We start from the raw sequence: 20,115 nt of genomic DNA on the forward strand, positions 1-20,115 counted from the left end.
AAGGATCATACTATCCATCAGGTTTTCTTGGCATAGATACTGGAGTGGTTTAGTATTTTCTTCTCCAGTAGATTAAGGCAAACAGAGGTTAAGTGATTTGTCCAGGGTCACACAGCTAGTACATGTCTTAAACTCTGGTCTTCCTGACTCCAAGCCCAGTGCTCTATCCAATGAGCCACCTAGCTGCCTCTTCATGCCAAGCTGTTAATTTCCTTTTCAATTTTTTCTTTCATAGTTCTCATTTCCCTCTTTTTTTTTTTTTTGGTGAGGCAATTGGGGTCAAGTGACTTGCCCAAGATTACATAGTTAGCAAGCGTCAAGTGTCTGAGATTGGATTTGAACTCAGATCCTCCTGACTCCAGGGTCAGTGTTCTATCCACTGTGCCACCTAGATGCTCCCTCATTTCATTTCCAAGTTTTTCTTTATTGCTCTTATTTCATTTGTAAAGACATTTTAAACTTAAAAAACAAAACAAAAAAACAACTCTTGCTTCATATATTCCAAGAGTTTTAGTTGTACTTGTGCTTAAGCTGTGTTTTCTTTGAGGTTTTGTTGTGGAAGTTTTAGAGTCAATCTTCTCTTCTGGGTTTGTGTTTCGAGCATCCCTGTCACCATATTAGCTCTTTATGGTGGAATTCTTTTAGACTGGGCTAGAAACTAGAACTGAGACCCTGCTCTGCTTCTGTGGTCCAGACACACGACTGCTGCTTGCTTCTAAACTCCCTCTTTTCTCAATACACTACTTAAGGCCTACAATCTCTGTCTCTTTATTCTGGAACACCAACTGTCTCCTCAAAACAATCTACATCTGTGACCTAGAACTGGGTTGTGAGTCACAAAATTGCTAGGCACCTATTCCCACACCCTGCATGTGGTGCCCCGGTGCCTCACAGTAATCAGGACCTCATCTTGCCTTGATATATAGCTTCTCCTTGCACTAGAGTGCCCTGCACAGTCATAGTCCTGGCCAGACCTAATCCCTAGTGTCCATAGATCTCTCTGTGCCAACCTGGACTGGAAAAATGACTCACTGTGACACCCCCCCCCCCGCCCCAATTTCTCCCTCAGGATTTGGTCTGGTGCATTTTTTACATCTGGAGTTGGGGGAAGGGAGTTAGCGTCACTTCTTGATACTCCACCATCTTGGCTCAGCCCTCTGCCAATTCTTTTAGTAGCCTGAGTATAGTTTGTCTGGGCTGGGTGAACTGAACTCATCAAGGGCACTGGGAGCTCTGTTACCATCTCCTTACTTATATGGGGTTTCAACTAGCTCTGCATTAGTAATGTATGTTCTAGGCCTTTCTATTCCAAAGATTATTGTCCTTGGCAAAGAACACAGAAGTAAATTAAGAATTTTATAGTTCTGCTTTACCTCTATCATCATTCTGCCTAGTCGAGGGACACCCATTTTGGAGAGATCCAGGTTGGCCAACCTTTCTTCTGCTCCCTGCTCTGCTTCTGACTTTCTAGACCTTGCCCCCAAGGGCTGCTGTCTCATTCTGGAATGTCCTTAAGTGCCTGATGCCTCCTCACCCTCAAATATCAATCTGTCATTCTGGAACTTTTCTCCCATTGGTGAATTCCTCCCTGACCCTCCATTTTGGGGAGGGGCTCAGGCTGGCAAACTTTCATTCCCCTCCTGGCTCTGTTTCTGAATTTTCAGATTTTACCACTATGCCATCCCAAAAGATACCTCACCCCAAAATTTTCATCTCCCTTTTGTGTGTGGTCTTCCCCCATTAGAATGTAATCTCCACAAGGATGAGACTTTCTTTCTTTTGCTTGTAGTGATATCTTCAAGCTCAACATTATGCCTGGAATGTAGTAAGTGCTTAGTAAATGCTTGTTGAATGCTTCTTGATTCCCTCTCTGATCCTCCTTTACCCAACTAAGCACTAAAAAAAAATCTTTTTGTTGTCCTTAAAACTATTTTTGCAGGGGCCAGACTAACTTCATTCTGAACTCTGTTGTTTCTAAAACTATTTTTAAAAGGACTATGCCTCATTTTAATATTCATCTTCTATCACTCACCCTTGTGTGTCCATCACCTGTACATGTCTTTTGTAGATCCAAGTTGGCTAATGAGTTCTCTGTGCATCCACCATCAGACTCATTAGATAGTTCCCTTTTTCCTCATCAGAATATCTTTTTGTAACTTCAGAATTTCATTCATGAAATCATCCCACTCTTGTTGGGATAGATTAGGGCTAGTTTTCCTTTCATCTATCACCAATTCTAAATTCTAAACCTCATCCTCAGAATTCCCAACATTTCCAACTCAGCAACTAGTTTTGTTTGGGTATTGGACAAATCTAGAACAGAATTCCCCTTTGCTGTTTTTCTTAACCTTCTAAATTTTTACCTTGTTATTAAAGCAAGTTAAGAAATTACTTGCTATTCTGGTTTTGGAAGAGGGAATACTTCCACTGATATCCAAATAAATAAAGCCCTTCACTCTTTAACATCACTCCATGCTACCATAATTGGTTTCCCCAATTCCTCATTTGCTATCAAGCAAAGAGGTCTAGTTGATCAAGTCAAAGAGTCAAAGAGGCAAAGACTCAAATAATGACAAACTTTCCAAATAGCTGTATCAGTATAATTCAAAGAGTAATCCTTATATACACTACTGCTCATTGGTCTTTTTGATTAAACTTTTAGACCTTAAAGTTACATGTCTTTTAAAGGAATATTACAGAACTTAAATACAAATGAATACTTTCCCTATTAAAGGGCATCTGTAAATGCTATAATTATTTCAGCAGCGTTGCCATTGCTAAAAAACACTTTTTGAAACTTTTACCGTGGAGCTATCTTCATAGTCTTGTAGCACATTCATCTGAAAATTCTCAGTCTTCATCTTTGAGTTATAGCACTTGGACTCCTCAGGGTTGGAGTCAGGAGACTCAGATTTGAGTCTTGAGTCTCTTCTTAGCTAGTAGACTGGAGCACTGTCATGAAGAAGCCAATGAGGTCACAGCTCCCTTCTTTTATATCATACACCATTTCTTGAACACATAAGCATGTCTATGTTCTGAACCTCTGAATGACAATTCGGATTTCTGGGATAGTGGGTGCTTAGTAATTGCTAGGTAAATGAATGAATGCTGCCAATGTTGAAGAAACAAATCAACAGTCTTCTCTTTCGACTTTGGGCAAACATATTTTCTTGTATTCTGGTAGATATCAGAATTTCTACTGAAGACTTTGACACTGTATCAGGGTTATAGTGGGAAAAAAACCTCACTTCATCGCTATTTACTACTTTCTTCAAAAACATAGTATTTTATCCAGCTTTGCTTGTAAGGTCAAAGGTTAAGTCTAAGTTTTCACTGTGCTCATTCATGATGAATGACAGTCTTTGCAGAAATCTTCCTCATGCTCAAATTTTCTGTTTGAGTAAGTTTGTTTCTTTAGCTGAACTGAACTCTTCAGACTAGTATTTCCAAACTAATTTGGTCATAGAACACCTTTGGGCTTAAAATACAGTGAAAAAAAAACTCATAGATTCTTGTTCAAGTGAAGTTTTAAATTTATAGAATATTCTATTAATAAAAAGAGAAGTAAATTGAGGACATTTCACAATAAAAATGTAGGAAATTAAACTTATTTATAAAGTCCCTGTTTTGTGGTATGTAATTACTATCTATCTAATTTAATATTTAATATTCCAAAGAGGAGAATTAATTAGTATCAACATTTTCTCAACAAACCCTTCCTTTTTCACATTTTACTGAATGTAAGAACTCTATGGAACAAGCTTTCCAAAAAGTTTCACAAAACTGTGGCAATGGGGTAGAGTGGTAGAATCAAAGGGGTAACCTTGAATCATGCCAAAGAAGCTGTGAAAGCTGAAACCAGTTATCAAGGAACAGAGTCACAAAAAGCGCTCTTACTGCAAGGAAACTGACTCTCTTTACCTAGTTGTATTTATTTTTTTCAGGCAGACTGTATTACTTCACAAATTGAGAATGGTATCAGGTGGGAGGAGAAAACGATTCTACTACTTAATTTTGAATTGTTATTTACTTTCAATCATATCCTATTCTAATTATTTTCTGGTATTTGAGGGAAAAAATCCAGAAATATGGCTTTGCACACCACTCTCCAAATTAATTTTTTATATGAATGAACCCAACTTCTGACCTTTTCACCATTTTGTATGACTTTGGGCAAGTCAATTAACATTCCTGGGTGTCAATTTCCTCATCTGTAAAATGAGCATGTTGGACTAGATGGCTTCTGAGATCCTTTCCAGCTTTTAATCTATGATCTTATGATTTTTTCATCCTAAATGATGAGGGAGCTATTTTGTACAAGTATGGAAACTCTCTACCTTCTTTAAATCTTTTCCAAGAGTAATATTTTTGTTCATGACATCCATAGATTAATAGAAATTTAGAGGAGAAAGGACTCTGAGATCATATAGCTTAGGGACTGTCAATTAAGATGGTAGCACATTTGGACCTAAAGGAGTCCAGGTCTACCATATGAATACCCCAATAAGTTCTAAACATATGAAAAGGGATAATAATAAAGAAAACCAAGGAGAAATGTCTATAAACTCCTCCATCTAGTCTAGGACTATATAAAAAGACTGCCAGAAACTTGTGGAGGTTCTGAGTGAAGACATGACAAGGTAGGCAGAAGGCACTGCATGCTAGAGGCTGAGATTCATAGCAAGAGCCAAAGCCAGACCATGACCCAGGCAAGCCCAGGCCCAAACCACTGCAAGAGCACTTTGGGTCTGTTACCAAGCCTGTTACCAACACAAATGACAACATTTGGTTGGGGCATTGGTCAAGGCAAAGTCAACTCCAGGTGTGTGACTGTGAAAGAGGAAAGAGACAGAAGAGGCCAAAACCCAAGTCAAGCCACCAGGAAACTAAATCGAAACCCAGGAAGAATTACTGCAGGATGAGAGGCCTAATCTTAGCCACTGTCTTCTGGACCAAGTAGGGCCTGCTTATACCAACTAAGAGTATGAGGAGAAGCAGAGTACATCCCAAACACAAAAACCCAATTCCAGAACTGTGGCTAAGATATCAAAGAAATATATTAAATAAACTATATTAAACAAAACTTAAAAAATATTATGGACTGAGTGTAGCTCAAGAGATAAAGCCAGAAGAAGAAAAAAGTAATACCACAAGTTCAAGTACAGCTTCAGAAGCAAAAAATGACCTAGCAACAAAGTCTATAAGAGAACCTGGAAGAAATGAAGCACGAGATTTAAGGAAGGACAGAGCAAACATCTGTGAAAGGGGCAGGGCAAAGGGAACAGATGAAGGGCAGTGGAAGAGAAATAGACTGCTTCAGTAGCAGATCACTAGTATTAAGTACACTCCTCTTTCACCATCTTCTTTGTAAAGAAGGGAGAATGGGGCAATGAGAGATAAAAATAAGAGAACAGGACAGAGGAAAACATACAGCTAGTCATAACCATGGATAGAAATGAGATGAACTCACTCATAAAATGAAAGAAGATAGCTGAATGAATTAAAGGCAGAATCCAATACGTTGTTCAAATGAAACACGTATAGCAATATGTCTTTACTATGATCACTTCTCCCCACTTGAATAAACTTCCTCAAATAATTAGTCTCATTACTTTCATACTCTATAGATTGCAAACACCACTAGTGACATCATCTTTGAAAATAAAAGAATATACTGGATAAGTGATAACTATTCTGAAAAAAGCATACTCTCCAGGACTATGTTGTCTCACAATAATAAAATTAATGTTTAAAGTATTTGAAAAAGTCAATAAAACCAATTTAATAAAGTTCATACCAGTATGATTGTAGACAACATCAGTAATACAAAGAACGTTCCATTCCTTTTTCATTTTTTCTACTAGTTGTCCAACATCACTCCAAGTGTACTGCTTATGAGGTGTAGAAAAGTCAGGATTCAGTTCCAACTGATTAGCCAATGAATAACATGACCTAGACAGCCCCAAAGTCTGAAGTGGGGTAAAATGAATCATGTTGTAACCTGCAAAATATTTTATTTATTATTTTATTTACTAACTTTGAGAAGAAATTTAAGCTGATAATAAAAATAAAAACATATAAAATGTATACTTATAGAAATTATAAAACACATGTAAGAATACTTTTTCCATATAAAAATTTATTTTAAAAATGAGAATTAAAAATATTTATTCAATAAGATCTCATCTACTAGGTTGCTGCTAATTTTTTACATTTTAAAGTAAATCCTTAGGAAATGACAATGACATACTTTTATTACTTGTCACCGTATATTTGTGACACATAAATAAATGTACTGAGACCTGAACTGAAACTGAGTATCCAAAACCTGCAATTAATTTTTTATAGGAGAAAACAGTAATATGTGTAGTTTTAATGACATTTTAAGAAAAATTTACTATTACCTGATTCTTTTGCAACTCTAAGTCTGCTTTCCCATTCATCAAAAGGTCCTAAACATTTGGCTAGAAATGTCTGGAGAGTAACACAGTCCAAGTGTAATACTTGATTATCAGTTCCAATGTGTAAAATAGGGTCGATGACTATGTAACCTCCACCACTCTTCTCATTTCTAAAACAAAAAACAAAGAAAAGAAAAAAACTTAATGAAAATATAATTTATGTTATTCTTTTTAGAGTTAAAAGATTTAAATGTTCTTTTATAAAAGCCTACATTTATAGTCTATAATTGTAAGCATATCCCAAAATAAACTGTTCCATTTCTTAATCTCTGCCCAGTTTTTATAGTTATGTTATTTGTTTCTTTTTCAAAAAAAATTTACTGCCCTCAGAATTCAGGTTTTAGTAACAGAGTAAAAGTTGTTATTCTCTCTTTTTACTGAGTCAGGCCTTAAAATATCAGAAGCATGCAATTAAAAAACAATTTTGAATATTTGCTCAATACTGTTGAGTAAGATTTCTTTAAAAAATGTTTTTTTTAAAAAGCTATGTAATATTATTAAAGGTACAAGTATAAATTTAATCATATATATACACATATATACATATATGTTCTTTATTAAATGAGGTTCAGAAGTCCTACGAAATGTACACAAAGTTTCATGAAGCAGAATTTATAGCTGAATAAAAAAAATAAAAATTATGTTGTAGGTATGGTAAAAAGATGCTACTAGAACTCCCCAAATATCTATTTCGACAAAAAAAATTCTTGATCAATTTATGTTATTAAATGATAGTGTAAGATACCAAAGAGTTTTAACTATCTTGTATAATATTCAATAAGCATCTGTCAAACAAGTGTCTGTAACACTTTATGCTATGCGGAAAGTACTCCATTGCTCATTAGAATTTAGGTGATATGACCCTTTATCAGATGGCAAGAAAGCATTCAAAAAAAATCTCATTGCCTTTACTCATACTTTATTTTTTGGGAAATTAAGGGCACAAAATTTTAAATCCACATTTTTCACATGTACAAGGCTTTACTTACTCCTGATTGAAATAATATTGAAATGATCCAGCTTTTTGAAGATTAAGTTTACAATATTTGTCAGAATCATCTTCCCTTTCTGTTGGATTTTCCCAAGCAAGGGGCCGGAATTTTTCTCGACTAAATTCTTCTCCCGGATTTGGATAATTTGTATAGACAGTAACTGTCTTTCCTTGCAAAGTTGGGCCCAATCGGAACTGTAGTTCAAAACCTGAAAAAGCCAGTTGTTAATAAAGTCACTGTAATTCTTAGCAATCATATAAAATTTGCACATTTAAATGAGCGCACAAATAATTTTAATTAATACAATTATTTTTTGGCAGGATTGTGTCCAAAATACATAGTTTTTTGGTTTTTTTTTTTGGACAAAGATTAGGGTAGGGTAGGGTAGGCCTACCCTAAATCCAAACACACAGAAAACCTCAGAGTTTATTATGGATCGTCCAAAGGTGTTTGCACATTTCTGGATTTGTCCAATGAAACAGATAATTTGTTTTTACATATAGGGATATACCTAACATGAACAAATCAATGGACTTTAGTAACACTGTTCAATTTGATGCAAATATGCACAATTTTCCAAAGAAGAAAAATCTTACCATATATGGTCAATAATTGACTAGCTAGAAATCTAGGGACCATATCACATCTCTCACTTTATATAATATATCCAAAGAAATGAGTTTAAAGGACAGCACGGCTTCTAACTTATCCTAGGTGAACTTGGAAAAATAATTTAACCTCTCTAGGCCTATGTTTTCATATATAAAATAAAGAGGTAAGATAAAATGACCTCGATGGTCCTTTCCCAGCTCTAAATCTATGATTTGTTGACTTTCAAAGGAATCAAATTCATGAAAGATAATAACAGGCAAAAGGTGATGTCATTTACTGGAATAATTTTTAAAAATTTGAAAAACAATTAAAAATAAAATTTTTTACAAACATATATTTAAGTCACCACAAGAATTATAAAACTTCCTTCGCACCAATACAAGGATTATTTTCTCACTGAAGAAAATGGTGCCATTTTGAACAAATACAAGTATCAGAGTTCAGCTGCCTGAGCGTATTTAAATAACCTGTCCCTTGTTCAGTTTATACAAATAATGCTTCCTGGATTGTCCATGAATTCAAAGAAGTTATAGTACAAAGGTTAACAGCCATCCAAATAGTTAAAAGTTTATCACTGAGAACGACTACATTTAGTTGTATGTGCTTTATACATAGTAAATGAAACTATTATATAGTAAATGAGTTTACTTTCATCAACCTCCACAGCTAACAAGTCATTTTGCTAAAAATAGTTGAGGTCACAGTAGTACATGATGCTACTATCTTATTCCTCATAGTTATACTAGGAATATTTTTCTCAAATTAGCTATGCTTTCTCCCAGGAAACAATAAATAAGATATTTCAAAGCTATCATCTTCCAAATTTATTCAAATGTTCTCTTCCTAAAACTATATGGGTTCAAGCTCTGGAAAAGAGAATCTTTAATGTTTCATAAGAGTAATAGTAAACATTATAATTCTAGATAGATGTTTAAGAAAGGCAAAAGAACTTCAAGTGTTAGTAATCACAAAGATTTAATATTCTATTTTCTATCAACTGAAATTTTCCATATCAAAGTATCATGAAATCTGAGTTTTGACCAAGTTCAGTATGTGATAATTTTCTTCTCTTTCCACTACTATAAATGGTATTTTATAAAATCATAGAATCTGGGAGTTGGAAGGGATCTAATTAGTGATTTAGTCCAACCCATACACAAAAGGAATTTCCACTTTAACATATCCTACAAGTGGCTGTCTCCACCTCTATCTGAAAAGCTCCAAAAATGAAAAATCAAGGCAGCTTATCCATTTTTGGACAACTCAACGTTTTAGGAGCGTTTCCTTACATCAATCCTACACTGACCTCTTTGTTACTTCTGTTCTTGCTCCTGATTCTGCCTTTTGGGGACAGTCAAGTATGATGTCTCTTTCACATGACAACTCTTCAAATACATGAAGACACCTATCACGTACCTCCTGAATCTTCTCTGCTTCACATTAAATATGCCCAGTTTGTGTAACACTTCATCATACAGAACAGATTCAAGGTCCTTTATCATGGCTGCCCTCCTCTACCCTTTCCAGCTTACCAATGTCCTCCTTTAAACTGTGGTGCTCGGAACTGAACACAAATTTCCAGATAACTGAGAGTACTATGAAGGGTACCAGCTTCTTCCAGTCGCAAGGCTGGTAGCCTTGATGTCACATCCTTGACTCCTCCCTCTTCTTCACCTCCTTTACCTAGTCAGTTGCCCTGTTGTTCTGACCTTTGTAACACCTCTCAAATATGCCCCCTTCTCTCCTCTGACACTGCTACCTCTCTGGTGCAGGTCTTTATCACCTCATGCCTGGACTACTGCAATAATTTGCTGATTGGTCTTCCTACCTCAAGTCTCTCCACATTCAGCTGTGAAAATGATCTTCCTAAAGTACAGAGCTCTCCATTGCTACCCATCCCCCTCCCACTCCCAATCAATCAACTCCAGTGGCTCCCTATTGCCTCCAGGATCAAATATAAAATTCTCTGACTTTCAAAGCCCTTCATAACCTGGCCCCTTCCTACCTTTTCAGTCTTCTTATATCTTAGTCTCCTTCAACATACTCTTTGATTCAGTGACGCTGGCCTCCTTGCTATTATATAGATGTTTAAGAAAGGTGAAAGAACTTCAAGAAACAAAACACTCCATCTCCTGAATGAACATTTTCACTGGCTGCCCTCCATGCTTGAAATGTTCTTTCTCTTCACCTTCATTTCCTGGCTCCCTTAGAAATCCAGTATCAGCTAAACTAAACCTTTCCCAGGGCCCCTCAATGCTAGCATGTTCCCTCTAAGGTTATCTCCAGTTTATCCTGTATGTATTTTGTTTGCATTTTGTCTCCCCTATTACATTTTAAGCTCCTTAAGGGCAGGGACTGTTTTTTCCTTTCTTTGTATGCTTAGTTGTTAAGAACAGTCCTTAGTACGGAATAGGTGCTTAATAAATGCTGGCTGATTTCAGTTGGCTAGACTGTTCATAGAGAGCAGAAATATGTAAGAGTATGGAAAGGTAGAAATGAATCACACTATAAGCAACTTTAAATAACAATTGAATTTATATTTGATCCTAAAAGTATGAGCCACTAGAGTTTAAAGAAGGGAGTGCAGATCTTGTGTTTTAGGAAAATTCCTTTGACAGCTGGAGAATGAACTGGAATAGGGGGAAATTTGAGGCAGGGAGACCAATTAGGTGATCAAGGTGAGAGATGATGATAGCCTGAACTAGGGTGGGGACTGTGAAGGAAGAGAAGTATGAGAGACATTTTACAGAGAGAAATCACAAGACGTGACTACTGAATGGATATGTTAAGTGATAGAAGAATCCAGAAAGACGCCAAGGACATCTACCTGACTTGGGAGGACAGCCTGAGGAAGCTTGAAAGAAGAGAAAATTTGGGGGAAAAGATAATTAGCTCTGTTCAGACACACTGACTTTGAGGGCTCAACAGTTTGGTAGAACCTGCCAGACACCACATGCTTTGCTGGCAGAGTCTATGAGAAACTATGATTATATTGTTTATACCATTGGAATATAAGCTTCTTGGAGGTAGGGCCAGTTTCATTTTTGTCTCTCAGTGATTAGCATGGTGCCTGGGGCATAATGTTTAATAAATACTGACCGGTAAAGTATTGTAGTAAGAATTTAGTGGAGAAAGTCAGGTTAAATTAATGTAACTGCTGATTATGTTGCTATTCGGTCGTTTCAGTTGCATCTGACCTCAGTTGGTTTTTTTTTTTTTTTTTGGCAAAGATATTGGAGTAGTTTGCTATTTCTGCCTTCAGCTTATTTTACAGAAGAGGAAACTGAGGCAAACATGATTAAATGACTTGCTCAATGTCACACAACTAGTACCTGAGGCCAGATTTGAACTCAGTAAGTCTTCCTGACTCTAGGACCCAGCACTTTATTTACTGTGTCATCTAACTGCCCAACTGCTAATTACATTACTTCACTAACATTTTCCTTACTATTAATATTGATAAGTGAGATTCAGACCTACTCTTGGTGAAAGTACTAAACTATGAGTCAGGAAACTTAGGTTATATTCTCAACTTTGTCACTAATTAGCTATGTGACTTCAGATATAATCTCTCTAGATGTTAGTTTTCTCACAGATTAAAAAAAAAAGTGGTGACCTCTAGGATCTGTTTTAGCCATAACATTCCATATTATAATGAGAGCTTAGATTTATTTTGTGCTTTGAGGCTTACAAAACACTTTATAGACATTATCTCACTTGATCCTCACAAAAACTCTGTGAAGCGGGAATCATTTTCATTTGGTTAACTGAGGAAAGAGAAACACAGCTATCCACGATCACACAGCTTAGAACTACTGGAAGAGGAATTTGAATCTAGGTTTTTTTTTGACTCCAAGTCCAGCACTTTCTACTACATTATAATTATATTAAAGCTATTATTCACATGACACTACATGGAGTACCCTCCCATAAAGTAAAATAGTCTCAAAGGAATGTTGGAAGTCACACAGCTAATAAGGGGCAGAAGTAGGCATTACCTGAACCCAGGTCCTTGACATCAAGGCAAATGCCTTTTCTAATGAATTATACTGCCAGGTCTGATAGGAGTTATTAATTATAGATCACATTTATATGATGCTTTAAGGCTAGCAAGGTGCTTTGTGTATATTCTCATTTGATCCATGTAACAGACAGTATCAATATTTCAAAAGGGTATGAAAAGAGAAAACACGTAACAGCAATCAGGAAATAATTGATCAGTAACAACCACATTCAGAAACAAATATACATTTATATTTTATAAAATCTGTACATTTTTGTGCTGTTTTTTTGAAGAGACATTTGGTGGGGGAGGAAAATCACTACCATCCATCAAGTCAAGGGAGTTTCTATAGAAGGACTGCCATTTTAGATGGTTTTAATGGTAATGTAAATTTGAAGATCTTTCCCACCCATTAACAGGCCCATGTGACCTGCTTATGTCACAGGGAGTCCAAGTCACATGTGGTGAGAGGAGCTTGCTGAAGGAGAGGAACAGAAAAGAGTGGAGCAGGAAATGCTCAGAGCAGTTAGAGCTGAGGGAGAGAGCAGATGAAGGCATGCTAGCTGTGCTGTGAGTGTGTTTGTGGGAAGGCTGCAGCAGGAAGGTAGAAAGCTAATGGGATGGCGAGGCTCCATGCTGTGATATAGTGTTTTAAGTTCTCTGCTGTTATGATAAAGTGGGCTTACTGGTTTTGGAAGTTGGTTGCTGCTACGATGGAGTGGACTTACTGGTTATAGGATTTGGTTCTTTGGTGTCTGAATAAATGTTTTACTTCTTCTACCTTCTACACGGAGAGTCTCTCATATTTTGTGATACAGAACTACACAGGCATATTCACAATTATCGTTCATGTTGTGTTTATTGCCTTGTTCCTTAGGTTTTTATTGAAAGAATAGATAATATATTTTGATTTGCCATTTTAGTGAGAGCTCTGTGGCAGCTCAGCTTCATTTACTAAAGCATTTATGTAAATTTCTATCCTTGTAGGTGAGCTGCATAAATCCCACTGCCTGTGGACCGCATTTTGGACAGCCCTGGTTTACAGCAAAGTTAGAGAAAAAGGGCAGCTAAGAAATTAATATAAGCCTAGGCTGTACTAAGAAAAGTATAGCTTCCAGGACTATAGAGGTAATAGTACCATTGTAGTATCCCTGGTTATACCACATCAGGAGTAAGTAGTTCATTTAGGTACCATATTTTAGGAATAATATTGATAAGCCGGCAAGAAGCCATAGGAGGGCTGAAAGGATCATAAAGAACCCTGCAAACATATCATATAAAGATTAGTTGAAGGAGGTGGGGATATCTAGCTAAGATAATTCTTAGTTGGGGCATGATAACTGTCATCAAATATTAAAGATCTGAAAGACAACAGAAGAAAGACAAGACTTGCTCTACTTCATCTGTCCTAAGATGCAAAAGTGCAAGCCATAGTTTTAAGGTGAAAAGAAACAAATGTAGGCTTGATATAAGGATGAAGTTCCTAACAATCAGAATCATCCAAAAATAGAATGAGTTTCTTTGGGGGAGTCTCCAACCCTGGAGGTTTTCAAGAAAAGTCTAAATAATAATAATTCATCTGTTATTTTTGAGGAGAGACTTTTCTTCTTAAGTCTTATACTTGGGTAAAAAAAAAAGCATGAGATGGAAGAGGTCTAGGATAGTTGGATGGCAGTTGAAGATGATTTTTTGGTCTTAGTGGATTGCAAACTCAACAGGAATTAGCAGTGTGATGTGGCAGCCAAAAAAGCTTAATCTTTGGCTAAACTAATAGGGGCTTGGCTTCCAAGAATGGGAGGTGGGGGAGAAGAGTTCCATTATGCTCTGCTCTTGTCAGAAGTCATCTGCAATATTGTGTTTATTCATTTGTGGGCACTATAGTTTAAGAATAACGGTGATAATCTAGATTGTCCAAAGGAAGGTAATCAGGATGGTGAAAATGCTTGAGTCCAAATCATATGAAGATCTGAAGATATTATGCATGTTTAGTGTGGAGAAGACAGGGAGGGAGGGGGAGAGGAGATGTATGGGGCATGATAGCTATCTGAAAGATCTGAAGGTTGTAATGTAAAGGAGAGATTAGACTTGACTGTCCTCAACAAGCAGAATCAGAAGAGATGGAAGTCACAATTCAGTATTGATCAGGAAAATCTTCCCAATAATTCAAGCTGTCTAAAGGTGGAATGGGCTAACTTGAGAGATGGTAGTTTCTCTCTCCTTGGAAGTCTTCAAACAGGCTGGATTCTCAAATTCTGTCATTCCTTGGGTGTAGGTTGGAGTTAAATGGCCCCCCTTTGAACTCTGAAATTCTATAACTGAATTTATTGGAAGTGAGGTGAATACCAGAGGTAAACTAAACTATATGTAAACTAAAGTAAGAGGTATGGAGCAGCCTAGGCAAAGGGGAAGAGTAGAAGTCAGATCCAGTCTAGGGTGGTTTCCATAACTTACTTCATAGTAGTTCTCCATGGGTATTTCAGCTTTACAGTGTGCATGAAATCCCCAAATGGGTCTGTGGCTAGACAGCTCCCTTTCCCTGAAAATCCACTCTTCAAACAGAGATCCAAGTTAAAAGCACATGTTTACTAAATATCTACTACTGTGACCAGTACTGTATTTCTGCAATCACTAATACATCAAAAACTATTTTAACTTTATATCTGGTGTCAATGAGCAAGTTTTTACCAAGTGACTATTACTGTGACAAGCACTGTTATTGTGGGGATATGAAGAGGTTAAAATTCAGGAGGGAAGAGTTTACACACAAGAAAAATAACTGGAAAACAATTAAAATGCCAAACTGTAGTAATTATAAGTGCAATACATATTCAGAGAAAGGTAAGACCTGTGAAATTGGAGTATTAAAGAAAGGTTTACCAGAAATAGTAGAATTTGTGGTCTTAAGGATAGATAGGATTTGGATAGATGGAGAAATAAAAAGTACATAGAAACATGGGAAAATATAGCATGAGCAAAATGAGGATGAATATATAATATATAGGGGATAGTAGCAGACTAATGTAAGTGGCATGGAGGGTATGTGTTCAAGAGCAATGGATTATCATGTTGGACAGCTACACCAAATTATTCAGAGCCTTAAGATCCAGGCAGAGGAGACTGGGCTTCATGTGGTAAGCAGTAAGGAACCACTGTAGTTTCTCATGCAGGTAACAAACTAAAAGCTCTATTTTAGAAACATCATTCTGGCATATCTATATGCAAGACAGACCAGGAGAGAGAAGAGAAAGCAAGACTACCAAAAAGGATTCTGCAGTAATACACAAGAATGTGGTGAGAATAGACATTTTGAAGGAACTATTAGCCAGACTTAGTGACACGAAGGTGATTAAGTAAAAGAAAATTCCAAGGCTTCTAATCCAGGAGACTGAAAAAGGAGTACTGAGGGCAGCAGCTAGAAAGCATACCAAGTCTGAGATTAGGATAGGAAAAGCTGGAGGAAAGAAGCAATAAAATGGCTTTGAACAGGCTAAATTTAAGGTACTGGTAGAATATCCAAGTGGGGAAATACTGGCCTTATAGGATTGGAACACAGAGATCAGACAAAGACAGAGAAGTCCAAGAAATAGAAGAACTAGAAAAATGCAGCCATTGTGAAAGCTGGAGCAGATAGGGTTTCAAGAGTGTCAAATACTGAATTCGAGTCAAGCTATTTAATAAGTGCCTTCTATGTACAACTGAGCTAGGCACTGAGAGAAATATAAAGGTTTTTTAAGACATGATCCTTGACCTCAAGGATCTTACAGTCTAAAAGTAGGGATACAACATAGAACACATACAAATAACTAAAATATAAACTGATATATGAATGCAAGAGAGATACAAAGCAATGAGTGGTCTGAGGAAGGAAAGATCATTTATGATTAGAGGAAATAAGGGAAGACTTCATGAAGGAGGCAGCATTTGAGTTGGATCTTAGACCAGGGTTTCAAGGGGTGTGGGGAGGAGCAAGGGAAGATAAAGGCTTATAGAAGGGCCCAGGGCACAGAAGAGGACAGGTATAAGACACACTGAATAGACCAGTTTGGCTATAGCATAGGGTCTACGGAAGGGAGTGGTATGAGATAAGGCTGGGAAGTAGGGTAGTACCAAATTGCAGGGGCTTCTTAAATTCCTCTGACAGGCTAAGGCAGTTGGATTAGGCAATTAAGAGCCACTGAAGGGCTTTAAGCAAAGGAATGAAGAAAAGTCAACTTTAAAATGGCTACTCTGTGTTCACATATTCAGTAATACCAATTTAACAGCTGAACTCCTTTCAGCAATACTTCAAAGAATTTCAAGATACAGCCTTGATAGCTAGTCTGTGCAATAATGAAGAGATATGGATTTATTGCTTAATATAAATTTAAATTTTATAGGTTAAACTGGCGAAGAGTATCAAAGGATTGTAAAACTTTAGAAAAACCCATTTCTTGAAACCATTTTAAAATAATCATAGGTTCAGACAAGAAAAGTGTAAATCTATAGTTATCACAGAGAAATATAATTTGATTTTTTAAAAATCATAATTCAGGTATTACTTTTAATATTATTTGAGAAAGAATTTCACTTAACTAAAAGAGTAATTGTATTTAACTTTATCCTTAACTAGCTTTCAGAGGCTTTCAAGAGTTTTATGAGTTTGATTTATTCTTTTATTATTATCTTAGGGACAAATGTGGAAAACTGAAAGAAAAATATTTTTAAAAAATAAACATCTACTGCCCCAAATGTGAACTAGGAGTTGAATCATTTAATTTGCATGTGTCATTTTTTTTTAAGATCAGCAACAGAATTCTTACCACTACATAAGAAACTCTTAACAGACGTTTATGGAGGTGGGCATGCAGAGATTGACGAAATGGTTTCGTGATTATTATAATTCCTTTCTAGGTCTTTTTTTTAAAAAAGCAAAATAAGTTTCAGAACACTCAGCAGCAATCATTTATTACAAAGAAAGTCATGCAGTACATGCTTTTCCTTTCTCTGATAAACTCAGAATAATTTGGAAGTCTATTCTTTTTCATTCATAACTACAGAATTAAGATAACAAAAAGTTAAGCAAATAACTTCCTACCCACCTTGTTCAAGCCTGAAGAGAGTCTTTTCTAGCTTCTCCATGTCGTTTAAAAGTAAAATGCGGACTTGCTTAAAGTGACCCATTTTGGCTTCCAAATGATTCGAAGAGAATTACTTCAGAAACGAATAAACTGTCCCTACAAAACAAATACAAAATTAAAACGGGGAGGAAAAGAAAATACCCCCCACCACCTTAATTTCAGCGGAGTTGAAGGTTGCGCTTACATGTTCTCAAAAACCCTAAGACACACAGAGAGAACAATTCCTGCAAAGAGGACCCTGAGATCCTGGTAAGAACTACAGCCTAAGGGGCAGAGCCCGAAGAAGTCCACGGATTTTTATTAACGCAGACTTCGGAATTTGCACGGAAATGCAGTCTGCTTCAGAGGAGACCCGGGTGGGGAGACAAATAATCCGGCCGCCTGTGAGTGACACCTGCGCCCGCGGCTCTCTAGCAGTCTGCCCAGAGATGCCAGGTGGGAGATCGCCCCTCCGACTCCAAATTCGGGCAGGAGGTCGCCGAGGGGTGGGAGGGGCGTGGGGGCCGGGGGGACAGCTGCAGCCCTCGGAATGCTTTCCATAGATAGAGAATGTACAGAGAAAGACAGATATAGATAGAAAGGCATTATTTTCCCGGGAGATCAGCACTTACGGGGAGCCAGCGGTACGTGCAGCCGGCGGTACACCGAGGGACGGAAGCAGGGGTGGGCGGGGCTTCGGCGGCTGGGTGGGGGGCGGATACGAAGACCGGCGAGAGGGGGGAGGGGCGCAAAGGACGCAGAGGGAAGCCGGGAAGGGCACCAGTAGGGCTGGCCCGGCCCGCTGAAGGGGGAGGCGGTGGCGACGGTGGCACGGCCGGCGGCTGCGGCAGCTCCTCTCTCCCCGCCTCCCAGCCCTCGCTCCGGGGTCCCAGACTCGCGCGCTCACACCCCCACCCCCACGGAGCGGGCGGCCGCTGTCGCAGGGAGAGACAGAGAGGGCAGGGGGCGGGAGCTGCGGCTGTGGCCGCGACCACCCCCTATTTCCCCGAACGACCGTTTGTCTTACGGCCGATATCCGGATGGGACTGGACCCACTAGTCAAGGCTGTAAGGTCTCGCGAGAGTGGGGAACTTTTTCTCTATCTCTCTCTCTCCCCTCCCCTCATCTTCTTGGTCTCTGTCTAGCGGAGGCACTGGCCCAGTCCAAGTCGGGCCGGACCATACTAGGCAGGGAGGAAGGGGAGGACCGAGAATCTCCCATCCCCTCCCCTCGAGGAAAAAAAAAAAAAAAGGAACCGCGTGGGGGAGGAGAGAGTTTTCTGTCTCTTGTGGCCTCCTCTGCTTGTGCTCGGGAAGTTAATGTGCCCCATGGCACGGCATCTTGGAGCCTTCGTTTCCACCTCTCCACCCCTCGCTTTGAGTCCAAGCAGAGTCTTCAGACCCGCCCCAGAGGCTGAAGATGTGGATAAAAAAAGCTTGCAGACAGCTACCTGCCCGGTTTTTGTTTTTGTTTTTCGGAGGCTGGTTAAGTGAGAGCCTGGCTGGGGCTTGGAATTAAAAATATCCGTTAGTTGTGGGACTTGGTTTTAGCGAGACGGGCTCAAATCCTTCTATGACCCCTGATGTCACTAGCTAGGGGCAACTAGGGTGATGAAGGGGTGAGACTGCTGGACCTGGAGTCAGGAAGATCTGAGTTCAGATCCATCCCGAGAAACACCTAACCAGCTGTGTGGCCCTAGGAAGTCATTTAACTCCGTTACCTCAGTTTTTCATCTATCGAATAGGGTTAACAGTGGCATCTACCTCTCAGGATTGTTTGTGAGGATCAAATTAGGTATCGGTAAAGGGCTCAGTACCGTGTCTGGCACCTAGTAGGACCTATATAAATATTACCTTTTATGATGGTGGTGATGTCAGCTATCTGAAGGCAAAGCCTTTTCATTTTGTCTCCATCCCAGGATACAGACGGCGCAGGTACAGTATGTCTAGTGGATTCACCGGATACTGGCGCAGTTGACATGGTTGCGGAATCCTTTCAGTCACGTCCTACTCTTCACGACCCCTTTTCGGGTTTTCTTGGCAAAGATACTGGAGTGGTTTGTTCCTTCCTTCTCTAGCTTATTTTACAGATGAGGAAACGGAGACAAACATGGTTAATTGACTTGCTCAGAGTCACAAAACTAGTAAGCGTCTGAATTGGATTTGAATTCAGGTCCTCTTGACTCCAGGGCGGGCAATCTAACCACTTCCCAGCTGTCCTTGCCTGATATACTAAATGCTTAATAAATACTTGTTAATTGATTGATTACTAGCTGTATGATCACTGGGCAAATCACTTAACCTCTCTGAGGCAGTTTCCTCACCTGTAAAATGGGGATAACATCTGTAGTATAAGTACCTCCCAGAGGGCTATCAGGAGGCTCAAATGAGATTATATATATGTAAAATGTTTTGCAAACCTCAAAGCACTGTATAAACATCATACATGATTCTTATTCTTCCTATCAGGTAAGTCTTCCTCTAGTGTCAGATATTCTTAACCTTATTTTTGTGCCCCAGACCTCTGTGGTAGTTAAGTCTATGGACCCCTTCTCAGAATGATATTTTCAAATGCATAAAATAGAATACATAGGATTACAAAGGAATTAAATTATATTCAGATATAGTTATCAAAATATGCATGCTTTTTGAGAAGGCAGTTGGGGAACTAGGTTGAACCAGTTCAAGCTTATCTAGGGTCTGGTCTTGGTCAAGAGTCCAGACCTACTGATTTGCATAATTTGCATATGTTAAGGAGGGAACTTAGGGGAGTAAGGAATGTAGATTACTCCTAAACTCAGACAAGGAAAATCTAATTAACTTCACTTTTGCTTCTGTACCCTTATTATCCTACCTATATAAACTGTATAACCTAGGAAAACTATGTAAAAAATAAAGAATGTGAACTAACCATAACTCTAGCAGGAGTGGAGGGAATGGTTACACCCACTA

The 20,115-nt window shown here is 38.3% G+C and overlaps 1 protein-coding gene across 1 annotated transcript in view; it reads right to left on the reverse strand.

The window, feature by feature from the left end:
- Nucleotides 1–18,319, reverse strand: part of AGL (amylo-alpha-1, 6-glucosidase, 4-alpha-glucanotransferase) — a 74,182-nt gene extending 55,863 nt beyond the window's left edge. Inside the window, exons 1-5 of the mRNA XM_036769035.1 lie at nt 17,797–18,319; nt 17,147–17,281; nt 7,451–7,661; nt 6,405–6,571; nt 5,798–6,001 (exon numbers count right to left, since the gene is read on the reverse strand). Coding sequence (XP_036624930.1) covers nt 5,798–6,001; nt 6,405–6,571; nt 7,451–7,661; nt 17,147–17,228 — 664 coding nt within the window. The 5' untranslated portion in view covers nt 17,229–17,281; nt 17,797–18,319. The remainder of the gene's footprint in view (nt 1–5,797; nt 6,002–6,404; nt 6,572–7,450; nt 7,662–17,146; nt 17,282–17,796) is intronic.
- Between the last annotated feature and the right edge of the window lie 1,796 nt (nt 18,320–20,115).

This window comes from Trichosurus vulpecula, chromosome 7 (genome assembly GCF_011100635.1).
Source record: "Trichosurus vulpecula isolate mTriVul1 chromosome 7, mTriVul1.pri, whole genome shotgun sequence".
Lineage (NCBI taxonomy): Eukaryota > Metazoa > Chordata > Mammalia > Diprotodontia > Phalangeridae > Trichosurus > Trichosurus vulpecula.